The 17,350-nt window shown below is 53.6% G+C and overlaps 2 protein-coding genes across 22 annotated transcripts in view; both read right to left on the bottom strand.

Annotated features, from left to right (window-relative positions):
• Wiz (WIZ zinc finger) overlaps nt 1-1,991 on the bottom strand; it is a 28,210-nt gene extending 26,219 nt beyond the window's left edge. For 9 of the 19 annotated variants that reach the window (XM_074053869.1, XM_074053874.1, XM_074053873.1 and 6 more), the window contains exon 1: nt 145-310. In XM_074053869.1, coding sequence (XP_073909970.1) covers nt 145-177 — 33 coding nt within the window. In that variant the 5' untranslated portion in view covers nt 178-310. Of the gene's footprint in view, nt 1-144; nt 407-509; nt 847-1,202; nt 1,628-1,833 lie in introns of those variants that run through there. The other 10 variants (XM_074053879.1, XM_074053884.1, XM_074053881.1 and 7 more) reach the window with 4 other exon arrangements.
• A 1,324-nt stretch (nt 1,992-3,315) lies between these two features.
• Nucleotides 3,316-15,254, bottom strand: Rasal3 (RAS protein activator like 3). Of its 3 annotated transcripts, none has more exons than XM_020167147.2 (18): nt 15,158-15,254; nt 14,687-15,018; nt 11,619-11,743; nt 11,390-11,471; nt 11,230-11,291; nt 10,737-10,807; nt 10,082-10,208; nt 9,883-9,981; nt 8,835-9,383; nt 8,314-8,458; nt 7,929-8,073; nt 6,858-7,094; nt 6,563-6,764; nt 6,339-6,457; nt 5,000-5,393; nt 4,542-4,699; nt 3,952-4,015; nt 3,316-3,850 (listed from the first exon to the last, which is right to left on the bottom strand). In XM_020167147.2, exons 2-18 carry the CDS (start codon nt 15,006-15,008, stop codon nt 3,707-3,709), a joined length of 3,045 nt encoding a protein of 1,014 aa, XP_020022736.2. In that variant the 5' UTR covers nt 15,009-15,018; nt 15,158-15,254; the 3' UTR covers nt 3,316-3,706. The 3 variants fall into 3 exon arrangements, 2 of the variants coding, with proteins under 2 accessions (XP_020022736.2, XP_073909969.1); XM_074053868.1 differs by having other exon boundaries at nt 11,390-11,468; XR_012441300.1 differs by having other exon boundaries at nt 3,766-3,850; nt 3,952-4,175.
• Nucleotides 15,255-17,350: the final 2,096 nt, after the last annotated feature.

The following is a 17,350-nucleotide window of genomic DNA, read 5'->3' as shown; positions in this document are numbered from 1 at the left end:
CTGGGGGTCCTTGGTCCACTCACTGGCCCCCCAGACATCTGTTCACATGGTAAAACAGGAAAGTAAGCAGAGTGCCAAGAGAAGACTCACACGAGTCAGAATCCCAACGCAGCTCCCTCTGGGCCACAAGGCCCACCCTCTTACCAGAAATGCCACCTCTGCCATCCAAGATGTCATGGGGACCTTCCTTGGTGATAGGCAGGTAACGTGTAGACCGGAAGATGCCACCTTCCCCCTCTGCAGCCTCGGCCCCACCCTCAATGTCTTCCCTTGGAGCTGGGCCAGGCAGTCTCTCTGGGCCTCGAGGACGATCCGGAGCAGCCAGGCCTCCTGACAGTGGCCCCTCCATAGTTGGTGTCTGTTTGGTGCCACTTATGCTGGGCTGGCTCAGTGGGGCATTGTGGGTCTGGGGACAGAGAGAGGGAGGCACTTAGGGGAGGTAAGAAAGGGACTCTGGCTCAGTTTCCCCTCCCTCAAAACTCCAGTCCTCACCCTTGCAAGCTCATTACCTCAGTTTACCTCCCAATCCAAGTGAGCTAGGCAGATGGTGCTGAGGCTCCATGCACACAATCCTCCCTCAGCGTGCCTCAGTCTCCTTTGGATAACTCCTCTCTTTACCCAGATTCTTCATGCCTCAGTTTACCCCGTTTTTACACACACACACACTCAGACTCCTTTTCTCCCATCATCAATCCTATCACTCCTCCTGGATTCCTCCCTTCATTTACACACAGCTTCACCTTCCCCAATTGCTCTCTGGCTTCCTTGCACGTGCACCTCATATGGCCATGCCTCCCCTTCCAGAAATCCCAGCCACTTCCACATTTTCATCCCATACACCGTCTCAAGTCCTCCCCCACCCCCATCATAACCTCTCCACTTTTCTCATTTAGGTTACCCATATCAATTGCCCCTATACTTTCCTACACTTCACTCCAACCCTTCCCTCCCCCCCACAGGACCTTAGGGCTCTCCAGCATTAACCCCTTCACACGCACTCACAGCCTTAAGTGACCCCATCATTAACTCTTTCTCGTTCCCCAACACTATCCCTCATGCATTCCTAGATTGGGTTTCTCCATCCCCCCACCCTCCACCAAGATCACTCTGGTCCGAGGGCAAAGGGGACCAATGGGCTCCTGGTCCAAAAAAAAAAACGAGGACCCTGGGGGTTGGGGACTGTCCTCTCCACCTATAAATACCTTCAAGGTAACGGCAGAAAGTGAAGGGCAGGAATGAGGCGCCCTCCCCAGGGAGATGGTGGGGAGGCCGGGCCCAGGCAACCGGGGCGGGGCCGGGGCTCCAGGCCTGGTTGCAGGCGCTGCCCTAGGGGGCCTGGAGGTTCCCAGGGGGCCCGTCCGTGGTCTGGCAGTCTTGGCGGGGGTCCCTGCCCAGGCCTGAAGGAAGCACCTGCGGGTGCCCACGGGGTAGGCACTACCCGTGGGGAACAGGCTGGACCGCAACTTCGGAGCACTTTGGCAGCTTGGGGAGGGGGCTCCCGCCCAGACGCCCCCCAGGGGTCGCAGAGGTGGGAGCTGCGCTGCCTTGGCGCATCCCTCGAGGGGCCAGGGTCCTGGGGATGCGCCCTCCGCCCGTGCACCTCGGGGCAGGAGACCCCGCGGGACGCTCCGAGGTAGGGGGGAGACACCTGCCCAAAGACCCCCGCCCCTCCCCCCACCTGCTCGGCCCCGCCCCCGCCCAGGCCCCGCCCCTGCAGTCCCGCCCCGCCCCCCGCCCCGGGGGGTCCCGCCTGGCCCGGCCCGGCCCAGGCCTCCCCCTCCCCGCTCCGGCTCCGCCCCGCCCGCGGGCTCTCCAGGCCGGGCCGGGCCTCACCGGGGAGGCGGTGCCACCGGCCAGGTGCCGCGGCTCCGAGCTCCTCTCTTCTGTGCGGCCGTCACTGCCGCCACCGCCACTGCCGCTCCTGGTGCCGGTGCCGCGGCCTCCGCAGCCGCCGCCGCCTCCACCGCTCGGGGGACATTGTCCCTTTAAATCTCTCCCCCCGCCGCCCCGCCCCCCCGGCGCGCCGCCGTGACCTCAGCGCGACAGCCCCGCCGCGCCGCCATGATGGGGAGGTCTGGGGCGCCCCCTCCCCCCGACACCGCCCCCCCCCCCCGGGGGGGGGTGGACGGCCAGCGGGCGAGCCGCCATGTTGGGAGTGGCCAAGCAGGTCACCCTTAAAGGGCCCGCGCGACCCGAACGTCCAGGGAGAGGCTCTGTTACCATGACAACACCCTTGTCCTCCCGCCCCCAATGGCTCCCATCACCCCGCTAGTTCTTCCCATGCTAGGCTCGTTAATGCCGCCAGAAGAGTGGGAAAGGGGCAGAGAAGTTTCCCCATGCATCAGTCATATGTCATTGAGGACCCCCATCCAGGCAATCCTTAGCTTCCAGTCCCTTGCGTCCTATCAGCTATCTTCAAACATAAGGTCACTCCATCCTTCCCCCTTATTCACACTGGACTTCAACATTTCCAAGCTCTAGGTCCTCAAAGTTAAGCCTCCCTTCTCCACCTATCTCCCAGGATCACAGCCTTAAGACGAGCCCATCATACCAACATCACAAGACTGTTCCCTTCTTCCATCCACCATTCATTTATCTCCCTACCCAGTAATCTACATGATCAATGGTTCAACCACTCAACTGCTCATTGAATCAACTAACCACCTATCCATTCAACCCCCAACCATCTAGTCATCCATCCAAACACCCACTCAACACACCCATCCATATCCCATCTACCTGCCCATCCCTCCACCACCCAAATACCTATTCATCCATACAATCAAGCAAGTATCCCAACCATCACTACACAATCCTTCTACTCAGTCACCCAAACAATCATCCATCAACTGTATATTTGTTTCTCTTCTCCACGTGAAGACAAGGGTCCTGTCTGTCCAGTTCATTATTGTTTTCCCATGGCCCAGCTCAGAGTCTCAGAAGACCTCAACAAATGGCCATAAAACTTATACAATCACTTACTCAGTTCACTCAAGTATTTATTTCCTACAGTCAGCCATGCCTTTTTGAGATAGACCTATCCATCCTAGTTAGCCACCTATCCATCCAACTACTCATCTATCAGATCAAACATCCAGCAAGTGCTAACCTATTCATCTGCCTACTGTTCCATCCACCTTATTCCTCACCCATGATTCAAATGCCTAATCATTTACTCAACCATTCACCCATAAAGCTCAACCATCTTCACACCTACCTACCAATCTAGGAAGATTCTGTTACCTGGGGCCTTTGGGGTTGCAGAGTAGGGTGGGATAAGGGACCCATACTTCATCAAGAAACAGATGCTGCACATACCAACGTCAAATACCCTTTATTTGATACCTTTAACTAAGGGTCTTCACTGTGTAGGGAACTTTAGATCCATCTTGCAGATGAGGGAGTGGAGGATCCTACAGTGATGCCCTGAGGTCACACAGCTAGTTAGAATCTGCTAACATGTCTTTCCCCATTATACCTCAAATTAGGGGAGAATTGAAGAACTGAATAGGAGGCAGGGGGACTCTCTCTTTAGCAATGCTTAGGGGCTGAAATCAAGATTTTACTGGGCAACCTCAGAGTACCAGAGTGGTAAGTACCTCCACTTCTACTCTCCATGTAGGGATTATGTGGGCTTTAGACATCAACCCCCCAAGATGGCTATCTCTTGGCTGGCTCCCAGACGATGTGGGGTAGGATGGGCATTTCAGGTGGTGTCTCCATTGATGCATGGTGCTTTGGGGGACAGGGGCTGGCTCTGAGACTCTGATATTCTTGGAAGAAGCTGTAGGCTCTGGACAGCATCTCTTAGCTGGACCTGAGTTCGCTCCATCTCAGTCAGGCGACGCTCCTGGGGACACAGAGGAGTGGAAAGCGTCGCTTTTCAACCGTCTTTCCTGTACCGCCCAGACCATCTCCCACACCTGTCCAGGGCTCAGATAGGAATCTCACCAGAGTTTTCAGTCTGTGGCCCTCGGTCCTTGGAAGACTACCCTCTGGATCAAGCTCCGAAGTCCTGTGGGGTTCAGGATCAAGGGGCGAAGATCAGAGGCTGGGGAAATACCTTCGAGCTGGGGATAGTCAGGGATCCAAAGGAAGAGCTTGGAGTGGAGGCAGGGTTTGTTCAGACTGGAGGGCGGGGTCTAAGTTTGTCTGAAGAAGAGTTGGATGCGAGCCTGGCATGGTTAAGATGCAAGGGCCAATCAATCAACACTTGGAGGCGGAGCTTCGTTACTTTTGGAAGGGTTGTGATGGGGTAGGGATGCGCCCAGACTGAAGTGTCTCAGTCCTAGCCCAGTCTAGTTATAAGAGGACCTGCCTGGGGCCTGAGCGGCCTGCGTGGGTGGACCTACCCTAAGGGACTGAGTGCCAGGCCCTGATGTCTTAGGGGAGGGTGTAGCTTGGGGGGGGCGTGGCCTTCCCAGGCAAGATTCGGGCGGGCCTAACGGAGACACCAAGGCATGAATGAAGCAAGGCCAGGGCAGATCTCTTTTGGTGTGGGCGCGCCTGGAGGTGGAGCTAATTGAGAGAGCGGGGCTCACCCAGCTCTGAGCCTAGAGTCCAGTTCCTGCAGCTGGCGGCGCAGCTGTTCCTGCTGCTCGGTCAAGGCCCGGATGTGGGTGCTCAGCGACTCCACGTGGCGGGACAGCGTTTTCTGCTCCTCGCGCAGAGCAGCCACCTCGCACTGTAGCTCTGCCAGCTGTGGAGAGGACAGCAGCTGTAATCCGATCCGTTATCCGGCCCCTTTCTCTCCCCAGAGACTCCAGACCTCCTAGTCTTAAACGTTTGGCCTTATTACCCAATTGGGGACCATCGCTCCTACTGTACAGAGGGGGGTAAACTGAGGCACAGAGAGTGTTAGACTACATAGGGTCACATAGCTCAGCGAGCTTGGTATTTGAACTTAATCTTGCCTGGCCTTCAGTCTTTTTTCAGTCCCGTTCCAATCTGCTCCTTGCCCCACCCCGATCCCCGGGGGCAGACCTGGGCTAAACCTCACCTTGCCCACTGGTCGGTGCGTGCCCCCCAGCGCCTGATCTCGGTCCCGTGGCTGGTCCAGCTGGCGCTGCCAGGGCACCGACGGCTTTCGAGGCAAAGAGGCGGAAGCCCCGGTCCGGGGCCGGCAGCGGGGCGCGGAGCTGGTGCGTAGGAAACCTTTGGGTCGTGGCCGGGGCTCTGCAGATGGACGGCGGCGGGCTGGGCGTCTGGCGGGGACGCTCTGCGTGCGCTGCACTGGCCGGGGCCGCCGCGGGGGCCGCTCCTCATTCCGCCGCCGCTCTGCCCAACACCCAGCCCCCTGAAAGCTGCGCAGAGACTGACTCTTGGAGATGAGGGGAGTATGCTTGGGGAGATCGCGGGGTGCCAGAAAGCCGGGCTTCTCCCCTGCGAAGAAACTGGGGTGGAGTGGGGACGCTCAGACCCTCAACTGAGATGACCCCATCCCAACCTCTCGCCAGAAATGACCCCATCCTTGATGTTTTACATCTATGCAACTCTGTCCCTGTCAGGATCACATTTTAACCTATGACCATGTCCTTGACTATATCATACCATCCTCTAGAGAGGACCCTTGACATGACTCCAATCTAAACTTTGCTCCCTTTTCTAACCTTGTCCCTGACTTCTGACACAATGTGACCCTTGAAGTGATCTTGTCAGTAACCTCTGTTTCCAATCTGAGCCTGCACTTGACCTCTGTGCACAGGGGCACCATCTGCATTCCCAGTGTGACTTCATCTTCTTTCCAACCTCTGACCTAGAAATGGTCCCTGACTTGTGATCAAATATGACCCTGCCTACAATGCCTGACCTCTATTTCCTGAGGAAGTCCCTTCTAGCTTGAGGTTGGACAGCTAGGGATCCAGTGAGCAGGATTTGAAGGTGAGGTGGGGTTTGTTCTGACAGGAAGGTGGGGCCTAACTATGTCTGAAGAAGGGTTGGATCAGAGCCTGGCATGGTTAAGATACAAGGAGCAATCAATCAACCGAATTTGATCAGTCCTGGGAGAGTTGTTCATGACCTAAGCCTGACCAGTCTTTCCTGACTCTTGATGACTGCATTCTAACATCTGATTTCAACCTGATCCCCAATTTGACCCCATCCACAACAGCTGACTGAAACCTCACCTTCATTGCTGACCACAAGGTTACTTACTCTCGCTGGCCCCAGAGGTGACCTCTCCCTGACCTCTGACATGACTTGATCTCTACCTTCAATTCAATCTGACTGTGACTGCCTGTCCTCTGAGCACACTGTACCGAATCAAAAACAACAACAACAAAAAAGAATAAAAGAGAGAAAGAAGGAAAAAAAAGAATGTGAATTTGATTTGAGGTTACCTGGAGTGGACCTGGGCCACAGATAGTGGGAGACGCATTGGCACAGACACAGGTACAGGCCGGCCCTCCTCAATGGCTCGTAGGATGGTGGGCAGCGGTTCCAAGCTGTCACAGGTTGCCTGGTGAGGTATGCAGAAAGGATGCTGAGAAGCTGTCTGAGGCCAGAGCCTCCCAGCCTTCTTATCTCCCCACCCTGCATTCAGGGTTGTGGGCTCCGGCCCTACCTGGTCAAGTTCAGCAAAGATCGTACAGAGTTGGGCATGCAGGACTGCCAACTGGAGGGCCAGGTCACCACTGCCCTGGTAACCACTAGGTGCAGCGTCCACATCTACCACAGCCACCTGGTCTAGGAAGCGTTGCATGGCGGGTCCATGGTCCTCCAGGAAGCTGTTCATGAAGCCCATGTAGGCTTCCTTCTCACCAAACCTGGGTTGGAGCCAAGCTGGAAAGGTCAGGACAAGCATCCGCCCCTGCCACCAGCAGCCAAAATTTGCCCCCCACCAGCCTCCCAGGACCTACGGTGCATGGTTGGCAAGGTTCTGAATGACCTTGGCGATCAAGGTGAGGGTGCGAGCTGGGCCAGGTGCTGGGTGCTCTGGTGCCAAGCCAAAGAGGCTGGGTGACAGGATGGCGGGGCACAGGAGCCGCAGGAAGAGAGAGGCACACACCAGTCTGGGGCCTAGTGCCTCAGACCCACGTGCTTTGCACACTTCTCGCCATCCTGAGAACACGGTTCCCAGTTCTGCTGGGAACCAGCTGGGGCAGAAGAAGCAATGGTTAGAGGAGGAGGCTATGGACATAAAGACCGTGGATGGTCAGGGGTTATACATGTAAGAAGCATTGCATGGTTTGTCTGTGATCTATCAGGAAGCTATTTCTGAAGTCTGTGTAGACTTTCTTCTTATTGAACCTGGGGTCTGGGTTCCAGGATTGAGAACATGTGGGATAATGATACTTGTGGGTATGGGTCTCTGGGGGCTTATAGAGTACTTATTATTGACAACCTTTGGAATCAGTGCTTTTAGATTCAGGCTTTATGGGATTACATAGGGACAGAGGTCATGGACTTGGGGGTTATAATTGGATGTGAGATTAGGGAACTACAGTACATGATATGAAGCAGGATGAGATTGGGGTTACAGGGCCACCTGGAGTCAGAAGTCATAAAATTGGAATCCTAGATTTTCCCATGATCATGGGATTTAGGATACAGGGCCACTTAAGATCAGGGGTCTTGGGATTCAGGGTAGGCACCAGCTGGAATCAGAGGTCATAGAATTGAGGTCCTATGTTGGCTAGGGTCAAGTGTCATGGGATTGGGGTATAAAATCACCTGTGGTTAGAGGATAAGGAACAGGGTCCCAGGTTAGTTGGGGTCAGGTGATATGACAGATATAGCAAATAAAACTTCAGGACACCAGTTAAAGTTGACTTTCATATAAACAATGAGTACTTTTTAAAGTATGTCCTAAATATTGCCCCAAATTTGAGTGTCTTGCATTTTATCTGACAGCCTCAATTGGGAGATCAGGGTTAGTATAGTGGCTGAGAGGCAGAGATGGGCTCTAGTGCTGGGCCCCTGATTCTCACTCGTAGGAGTGGACGATGGTTTCAAAGACCTCCTCACAGATGTTTTGGAGTCTGGCCTGGTGTTCGGGCAGCTCTGAGGTGGAGCACTTGCTGGGGTCCACTTCACAGTCCTCAGTGGAGACACAGAGACGCCGCACGACCTGCCCTGCAGCCCACACAACCAGACATGGTTCAGGACCCTGGTGACCAAAACTCACCACACCCAGCGTGCAGCCCTATCACCAACTTACTCCACAAGCACCTAACGTTGTGTGTGGAGAGTATCCAGTTCCCTCAGGATCCTAGCATCCCCAAAGTACCACCCACGACCGGAATTCAGGTTAACCTCTGGGGTCTTGTAGCTCATTCTGCAGGCCTTAGTCACCAACCCCTCCTCCCAACTCACCCAAGGTCTCCTGGAGATAATCCTGTGCCACCAGCTTCATGTACTCATCAATGGCCTTAGTAGCTAATGTGTTTTCTCGGAAAAGCAGTGCCTCGCGGCCTCCGCAGCGTGCCAGTTCTGCAGTGCCCAGGTCTGTCACCAATGCCTGGGTAGGGCAGGGGTCACATTGCACAGACTGAGCCAGAGGGAATCATGGCCCTTGGCCCATCCTTCACACCTGGGACACGGTCTTGTCCTTTCTTAGTCCAGCCCTCACTGCTGGAGACTCCCGAGTTCAGAACTTCCACTTCTCACGTCAGAGCAAACCTTTCCGCTCATAGGCTCAGTTCAGGCCCCGCCCCTGATGGGTGTTGCTCAGGCCCCACCCCTCCAGATGTTACCCAGGTTTTGTTTCTCGAACTGCCCCTCGGGCCACGCCTCCAAAGGTACCCTGCCCTTGACTGGTTCATCTCAGGTTCCTCCCTTCCATTCCAGCCCAGAGCCCCCCTGGTCACCAGATCCGCGTGGTCCTGGAGCCTAACCTGCGCCCGTCCGGTGGCCCGCAGCACACGCACCATGGCGGCTGCCAACTCCTCCTTGGCCTGAGCAGGCAGAGCGGGCTCGAGCGCCCCACAGAGGCGCGCGTAGTGGAAAGTGAGGAACTCGGCCAGCTCCTTGTAGCGCTCCGACGGCAGCACGCGCAGGCGTCGCGCCCGGATCCGCGCCCGCAGCGCCGCACCCGCTGGTGCCCCGAGCAGCGGGAACCAGCGCTCCAGTCCAGCAGCAGGCGCGCGCGGGACACTCAACTCCTCCAGCGTCAGTGCCACCCGGCCCAGAGCTGCGGCACCTGCCGGGCCTGAGCTGCGCAGCCGCAGCGACAGGCGACGGGCTGGTGGCAGCGCCTCGAAGTGGAAGCGCTCGGCCCAGAAGAGCTGGCCTGGGCTGGCCCGCGGTGCGGTACGCGCCAGCAGCGCGCCGTCCAGCCACAGCTCAGCGCGCACGCCGGGTGCCCCCGTGGTCGCCGCCCGGGGCAACCCCTTCGCCTCGTGCACCCACACGCTCAACCACGTCTCTTCGCGCTCCACGTTGTCCTGAGGGCGGGAGTGGGTGGTGGTGAAGGGCAATGTTTCGCAGGCGTCGGCACTCCAAAGCCGGCACCGCTGGAGAAGCTCGGGGCCGCGAACCCCGTGTGCCTTGCACCCTGGGAGATCGCTGGGCCCCAGGAGGAGGACGGGGCCATGGAGATCCAGAGGTGGCTATGCAGGCTTCTAGCTTTTTGGGGGGCAGATCTTCTGGAGAGATCGGGGCACCAGGGCATAGAGGGGTAGCCTTGGGGTGAGGGCTTGACGCTACTTGATAAGTGCGACGTGGGGTGCAAATAGTGAGTGGACTGAATAGAAGAGGCGGGTCTGATATGCGGGGACTGTGCAGAAACAGATGGTAGGGGACTCCAGGAGTTGCAAATGTGCAGGCAGAGCAGGTGTGTTTCAGGGGAGGGGCTATGGTGCGAGCTGGATTCCGTTAGAATAGAAGGGGCGGGGCCTAGCTTATGGGCGGTGTCTCCGAGTCCGGCTTCTTCCTGGCACTCACCTGGCTGGGCTGGAATTGGCGACGAAGGTCCTCGATCCAGCGGTCTCTCTCAGCACCCGAGCGACAAGAAAAGCAGCGGCTCCCGCCGGTCCACGTTACCTGTTGGGGCGCGGGACCCGATCCAAGAGTTTAGTTGAGGCTAAGGGTGGAGTCAAAGGGCCAGGCGTGGGACCCAAGGTGGAGGGTTGCTTGCATATACCTGGAAACAGTGGGGCTCCCCCAGGAGGCTGGGGTGCAGAGGCCAGACCCGCACGTCCCGCTCGGCACCCAGGTCCAACTCGGAGAGTGTGGCCAGCGATTCCCTAGAGCCGAGAGCACTGGGGGGTCTAAGGGAGAACAGTGGAGAAAGCAATCATTCCCTCCCCTGTCTCTCCCCACTCCAACCTGAAGGGTAGAGGAAGGCAAGGGACTTGATTCTAAATTGGATCTTGTCCCTCCCCTCTCATAGTGACTCCCCTGTCCACCATAGTGGGGGGCCCTTGTCACCTTCGACCTTATCTCTCTCCACCTAACCCTTCACTTTCTGAGCTCCAGTCGCCCTAGCTATCCTTGTTTTTGTCCCTTTCTGCCTCTTAGCTTTTCTACTTGTTCCCTCTGCCTGGAATGCTGTTCCTGGCCCATCTTGGTCTAGTCAATTTCCATCCATCCTTCAAATCTCAACTGAAGGGTTCCTTCCTTGATCCTCCCAGAGCAGGATCTAAGAGCCGGCTCTGTAACAGGGTCTTTGTGGTCCTAGGATCCCCTGACATGGAGTAAAGTACAGAGGACCCACAGTCAGTAGGAGAGCAGGTGAGAGTGTTGAACCCCAGCCCCATCAGCTCCCCCAGCTCTTCTAGCTCCTCAGAAACCCTTACCCATCTCTGGAGGCATTGGTTCCCAGCTCCGACCTGGACTTTTTCTTCTCTTTCAGTCTCTTGAGTAACCCCTGGAAAGGAGGGGGATATCAGCAGGGCAGGACCTCTGCTTCCTGCTCAGATCCTTCCCACCCAGGGTGATCCAGATGATCTGTTGGTCTTAGTGCACCAAGTTGAAACCCAGACTTTACCAGCAGCAAAAACAAACAAACAAACAAACAAACAAATAAAATAAAAACCAACCAGCAGCTCACATGTATAAAGCATCAATCATCCACTTTCCTGCCATTCTCCATTGATTTCTCATAAAACAAGAGACAGAAATTTCCTCATTACCTCTACTTGACAGATAGCAGACACTGAGACCCAGAGAGGGCCCCAGATCTCCCAGGAGCATCCAGAGCACGCTTTCAGCTCTGAATATCTGGAAGTCCTTGCTTACCATTGCCCACATCCCCTTCCTCCTCCCATCCCTTCCCACAGGCTGCCTCACCCGCACATTGTGGACCTGGTTGGAGCCAGCAGCTTCTGGCTCTGTCTTTCCAGAGGTCCGATCTGTGGGTGGTCAGAGTTGGGGGGTTGAAATCATCTGAGATCTAGCCCCCCTTTGCAAGGCTTCCAAATACCCCAGCTCTCTCACCTCCCAAACTTACCTGGGTCTCTGAGGTTCCCCATGGATGCTTGCATGCTGCCCTCTGAGCTAGCGCTGCCCACCCGGGGCCGACGAGGACCCTGCTGTCCACAGGAGTGAGCAGTGAGAAAGAGACAGGCAAAGGGAAAGGCAAATGCAATCCTCTTATTCCCCCCACCCCCCACACACACCTCTGTTCTGTTCCATTCCCTCTCCCTCCTTCCCTCCCCTTGCCCATGCACCCCACTCACCTCCTCCTCACCCCCAAGCAGCACCAGTCTTCCATCAAGCAGGGTGAAGCCCCCAATGTCCCAGACAGGCACATCAGGAGTGGGGGCGTCAGGTATTTGTGGAACAGGTGGCTCTGGCTCTGGCTCTGGGAAGAGGATGGGGTGTTGGGAGACCTTAGAGCACCTTTCTTCTCCCTCAGGCCACCCTCTTTATATACCAAGGCTCATCTGAGGTTCCCTCTTAGATGCACACTCCAGCAATCACGTCATGTATGCTCTTGGGTAAGTCCCTGTCTCTCTCTGGATTTTATTCCCACCAACTACACAGCACACCTACTTTGCAGTACTGCGGTTTACCACTCCCATTCATTCTCTCACTCAATCTTCCAAAAGCCACTTAAAGGGGCATTTTTAATTTTATTTTTGCACTGCTGGGGATTGAACTCAGGGCTTCAAGCAGGCTAGGCAAGCACTCTACCACTGAGCCATCTCCAGCCCCTAAAGGGCTATAACTGAGACCCAAAGCTGGTGTGGAGATTTATGCCTGTAATCCCAACTACTCAGGAGGTAGAGACAGGAGGATCAGAGTTTGAGACAGCTCAAGCAAAGGTGTCTATCTATCTATCTATCTATCTATCTATCTATCTATATGTGTGTGTGTGCATATATGTGCATTCATATATATACATACACATATACATATACAAATACATATACATATACAACAGAAACAAAAAGAAGTGGGGACATAGCTCAAGTAGTAGAGTGCTTGCCTAGCATGCACAAGGCTCTAGACTCAATTTCCAACACTACATAAAACAAATGAAGCAAACAACCTCTCCAAACAAACAAACAGAAACATCTAAAGTCCAGAGAGGTTGAGTGACTTGCCCAGTATCACACAGTTTGTGAGTGGTTGAACTGGGCTTTCATACCCAAACATTCTTCTCTTAATCAAGACAGTGAATAGGTCTGAGAGAGTAAAAAAAAGGACAGAAATCTTGGTTGCTGACCTAAATAACTAATCTAACTATTCAAAGTTTGAGAAAGGGACAGGAAAAAAGTTCAGGGTTGGGGAGGTCTCTGTCTTGGGGGAGAAGGGGTGGACCAAGGAAGGCCTCCTAGAGAGAGTGAACTTGTATTAAGTCTTGGGTGGAAGGTTGGAGTCCATCCAGCAGGAGGGAAGAGAATTTAGCAGGGAGAGCCTGAACAAAGGCTGGGAGATGGACAAGGCCTAGGGAAATACAGGGAAGGGCAAAAAAGGGCTTGAGGGCTCAGAGGCTGGAAGGAAAGTTCTAGGAAGACAACAGTGCAGGGTTTTGGCACCAGGTGGAGGAACAGTCCCAGCCTGACAACTAGGGTTTTGTCCTGGAGGTAGTGGGATGCCATGGGAGGTGTTTGAGTAGAGGAGGAGCAAGTCTGCTTGTTAGAGAGCTCTCTCTGAGTCTGATGCAGTGGGTAATCACTGACACCCTGGGGTTGGGGGGAGTTTGAAAGGATGCCTCTATAAAATGAAATATAGATGGTAGGTCAGAAGCAGTGGCTCATGTCTGTAATCCTAGGTATTTGGGAGGTGGGGATCAGGAAGATGGAGGTTCAAAGTCAGCCAAGGCAAAAAGTTAGTGAGACTCCATCTCAAAAAGTCAGAGATGCTGGGTTGCCTGTCATCCCAGTTATGAGGGAAGCATAGGTAGGAGGATGTGAGACCCTACCTGAAAACTAACCAAAGCAAAAAAGGGCTGAGGGTGTAACTCAACTGATAAAGTGCCTGCCTAGCAAGCATGAGGCCTGAAGTTCAAATGCTACTACCACAAGGAAAAAAAAAAAAAAAAGGTGAGAATTAAATGAGCTTCCAGGAAATAGAAGGGCTGAATCAACTCTCCTAGCTGAACTTCTCTCTCTCTCTCTCTCTCTCTCTCTCTCTCTCTCTCTCTCTCTTTCTCTCCTTGTTTTACCACTTGGGGCAATAACATGATAACCCCTCCATTCTCCCTCTCTGGGATGAACCCAGGGCTTCACATGCCAGGCAAGCACTCTCCCACTGAGCCACAATCCCTGCCCTCACTCCTTATTAGTGGATCTCTTACAATATGTTGGCCTCAGGCTACATTCCTGAGCTCTAATCCTCACATCTCCATTCCCCTTTCAGGTTCCTTTGCATGGCACTTGGCACCATCTGTCATTTTCTTGTTGACTTTTTTTTTTTTTTACTGTCTGTCATCCCCCACCATGCTGTGAGTTCCAGGGTATCATCTGTGTCCTCAATGCCTCAAACAGGGACTGGCACACATTAAGTGCTCAACACCTGCTTGAGGGCTGGCAGAGTGGCCTGCCTAGCAAGCATGAAGCCCCGAGTTCAAACCCTAGTACTGCAAAAAAAAAAAAAAAATTAAACCCCTGCTTGAATGAATGAATATGAATTCATTTCATGTTTAACTGATGGGGAAGTTGAGGCCCAAGGAGGTGCAAAAGTAAGACACGAAGCTAGAAGGTAGGAGAGCAGCAGCACCCCTGACAGAAGAAGAGTCTGAGCTGGACTCTGGTGGCTCATGCCTGTGATCCTAGCTACTCAGCAGGCAGAGATCAAGCGGACTGTGGTTCAAAGCCAGCCCCGACAAATAGATCATGAGATTCTATCTTGAAAATACTTAACACAAAAAGGGCTGGTGGAGTGGCTCAAGGTATAGGCCCTGAGTTCAAGCCCCAGAGCCGCAAAAAAGAAGAAGAAGAAGAAGAAGAAGAAGAAGAAGAAGAAGAAGAAGAAGAAGAAGAAGAAGAAGAAGAATCTGGACCATTGGATACAGAAGAGACCCACTGGAGGCAAGAGCCAGTTGGCATCTGGAGATAGTCCATTTCCTGTCCCTTCCTCAGACTGGACTCCCTGCTCTCAGATCCCCAGCATTTCCACTTCACTCTTGTTTAGGTGGAAAGAGGGAAGAGGGCTGAGAGGGGCCCTAGCCACTTCCTTCTCGCCTTCTGCAGTCCCCACAACTTCCTGTGTCTAGAGGGCTTGATGCTCTGGTGGCAGACAGAACCCAAGCATCCGGCCACCCAGCCGGGGCCCCAACTCAGGGTGGGGGAGCAGGTACCTGAGGCCTGTGGCTCGGGCTCTGGTTCCAGCGCTGCGTTCTTGTGCCTCCCCCAGAGGGTCTTGGATAGCCGGAGGCGACTGGTCCGTGACTCCTTGGGAGGTGCAGAGAGGACCCGACGGAACAGCGAGCGAGGTGCTGGCTGGCTGCTAACTATGGGCTCCTGGTGGCTCAGTGCCCTGCCCCAGCCGGCAAAGCGACCCCAGCGGAACCCACCAGCCCCCTTTTCCCCGCCACCTCCTGTGTGCCAGCGGTAGGACGTGATCAGAGAGGGGGCTGAGGACTGGGTTTGGGAGGCCTGGCTTGGCGGCGGTGGGTTCATGGCGCAGGCTCTGTTGGGAGATGACAGAGGATCAGTTCTGCCCAGTGTCTCCTCACATACCATCCTCATCTTGCCCTTCTGTCCGTTCTCAGCTCTGCCTCCAGGGAACCCAGTTGGTGGTGGGTGACACACGCACTCCCTCCTCTTACCTTAATTTCCTGGCTAGCTCCAGGATCAGTAGTCGCCTGCACCCTGCCTGGCTTCCTCCCGCGGCACCCAACCCCACGTGACCCTGTCTGTCCTGTCCCACCCCACAGCCAGGCTGGGAGGGCATGGTGGGGCAGGATGCAGCGGTGGGGGTGGAGGAGAAGTGGCAGTGTCTGATTCTGGCAAGAAGGACTTAGAAGGCAGCCCTTTCTCTGAACCTCAGTTGCTTTCTACATACTGAATAAATGTTGGCAAAGATACTGAGTTTCCATCCTGCTGCGACTCGCCTGTGTTGGAAAATGGCTTGGTTGTGAGTGATCTCCTGATAGAAATGAATAATTTTTTTTGAGGGGAAGGTGATGGGAATAGAACCTAGGACATGCTTGACAAATGTTCTACCTTCTGACCCAGCAATTTCACTGCTAGGTAAACCCTGGATAAACACGCCCACCAGCACTATTCTTAATGGTCCCCAAGTGGGAAACAACCCATGAGTCCACTTCTAATAGAATGAATAAACTGTGGTGTCTACCCACAGACCAAGGCCATACAGCAAAGAAAACTAACAAACTCTTAAATGAATGACTTGGATGAATCCCAATCTTGAACCAGCAGACAAGTTGAAAAGCCAAAAAGCAGTGAGGAGTACACACTGTGTGAGTCAATTGATACAAAGTTCCGGAGAAGGTAAAACGATGTGTAACAGCTCAGGGTATCGGTTCCCTTTTGAGGTGCTAATGACTGGGTGGACTTTTGGAAGCTGAATGTGTGGTTTTGTTTTGTTCTGTTGAGACAGGGTCTTGCTATGTAGTGCACGCCAGCCTGGAACTCAAAATCCTTCTGATCCACCTTCCAAGTGCTAGGATTATAGGCTCAGTTTTGTGTGTGTGTGCACATTGGGTATTTTTGAGATAGGGTCTCGCTTTTTTATTTTTTTTCTTTTGCCTGAGATGGCCTCCTGAATAGCTAGGATTATAGGTGTGAGCCACCAGCATCCAGCAGTACTAGGGTTTGAACTCAGGGCCTTAAACTTTCTAGGCAGGTGCTCTACTGCTTGAGCCACATCTCTGGCCCTTTTGGTGTTAGTTATTTTTCAGATAGGGTCTCTTGTTTTTGCCTGGGGTGACCTGAGATCTTGATCCTCCTATTTAAATGTCCTGCATAGCTTGGATGACAGGTGCTTATCACTACTCCAAGCTTGGTTGAGATAAGTTTCAGTAGTTTTATTTTTTCTTTAATGGAAGTGAAATTCATACCACACAAATATAACATGTTCTATTTTTTCACTTGAGTGCGAGTTACATGGGTGTGTTGTGCTGCAAAAATTCATCAAGATGTATGCTTTGGTGTACTGTTTTATCATTATCTTTCACGCCTCAATAAATGTTTACTTGAAAAACAGAGGTGGGCAAATTGCTGTTCTGAAAAATAAGTGAGTCAGCATCATTCTGGCCCAGGAACCAGACAGGAGTGGGTCAGAGTGCCAGCTGGCCTCTCTCTCACTGTGTGACCTCAGCCAAGTCACTTCCTCTCTCTGAGCCTCGGTTTCCTTATTTGTACAAGATGATAATATCAGTTTCAGAAAGTTCATGGTATGAGCCTTTGTTTATTTGACAAACATTTCCCGAGTGCCTACTATGTGCTAGGTGCCCAAGAAGCCACTGGGAACTAAATAAACTTGGTTTCTGCCTTCCTGGAGCTCATAATCTAATGAGGGAGACAGATCCAGAATGCAAACACAAGACATGGCAAGCTGGTAAGGAGGATTTAGAGGGAAATGGATATACTGGAGTATGAGCTCAGCAGAAGTGCCATTCTTTGGGCTGGAAAAATCAGGGAGGGCTTCTGTGAGGAAGTGACCTTTGCAACTTAAAACATGAGAAGGAACCAGATCATACCAGGTAGAACAAACAAGTTTGTGCAAAGTCAAGGATCACAAGAATCCATGGAGTGTGGGATGTGGTGGTGTATGCTTGTAATCCCACTTACTTGGTTGGCAGAGATAGGAGGATACAGGTTCAAGACTAGCCTGAGCAAAAACTTACCAAGACCCTATCTCAAAAACCCAGTTGGCCAGGGTGCAAGTTGCTCAGGACTGTAATCCCAGCTACTCAGGAGGCAGAGATCAGGAGGATCAAGACTCAAGTTAGTGGTACTGGGGCTTGAATTTGGGGCCTTCACCTTGAGCCATTCCA

Source organism: Castor canadensis, chromosome 14 (genome assembly GCF_047511655.1).
Source record: "Castor canadensis chromosome 14, mCasCan1.hap1v2, whole genome shotgun sequence".
In the NCBI taxonomy this organism is placed as follows: Eukaryota; Metazoa; Chordata; class Mammalia; order Rodentia; family Castoridae; genus Castor; species Castor canadensis.
The sequence above is the reverse complement of the archived record's forward strand: the minus strand, read 5'-3'. Positions and strand labels throughout refer to the sequence as shown.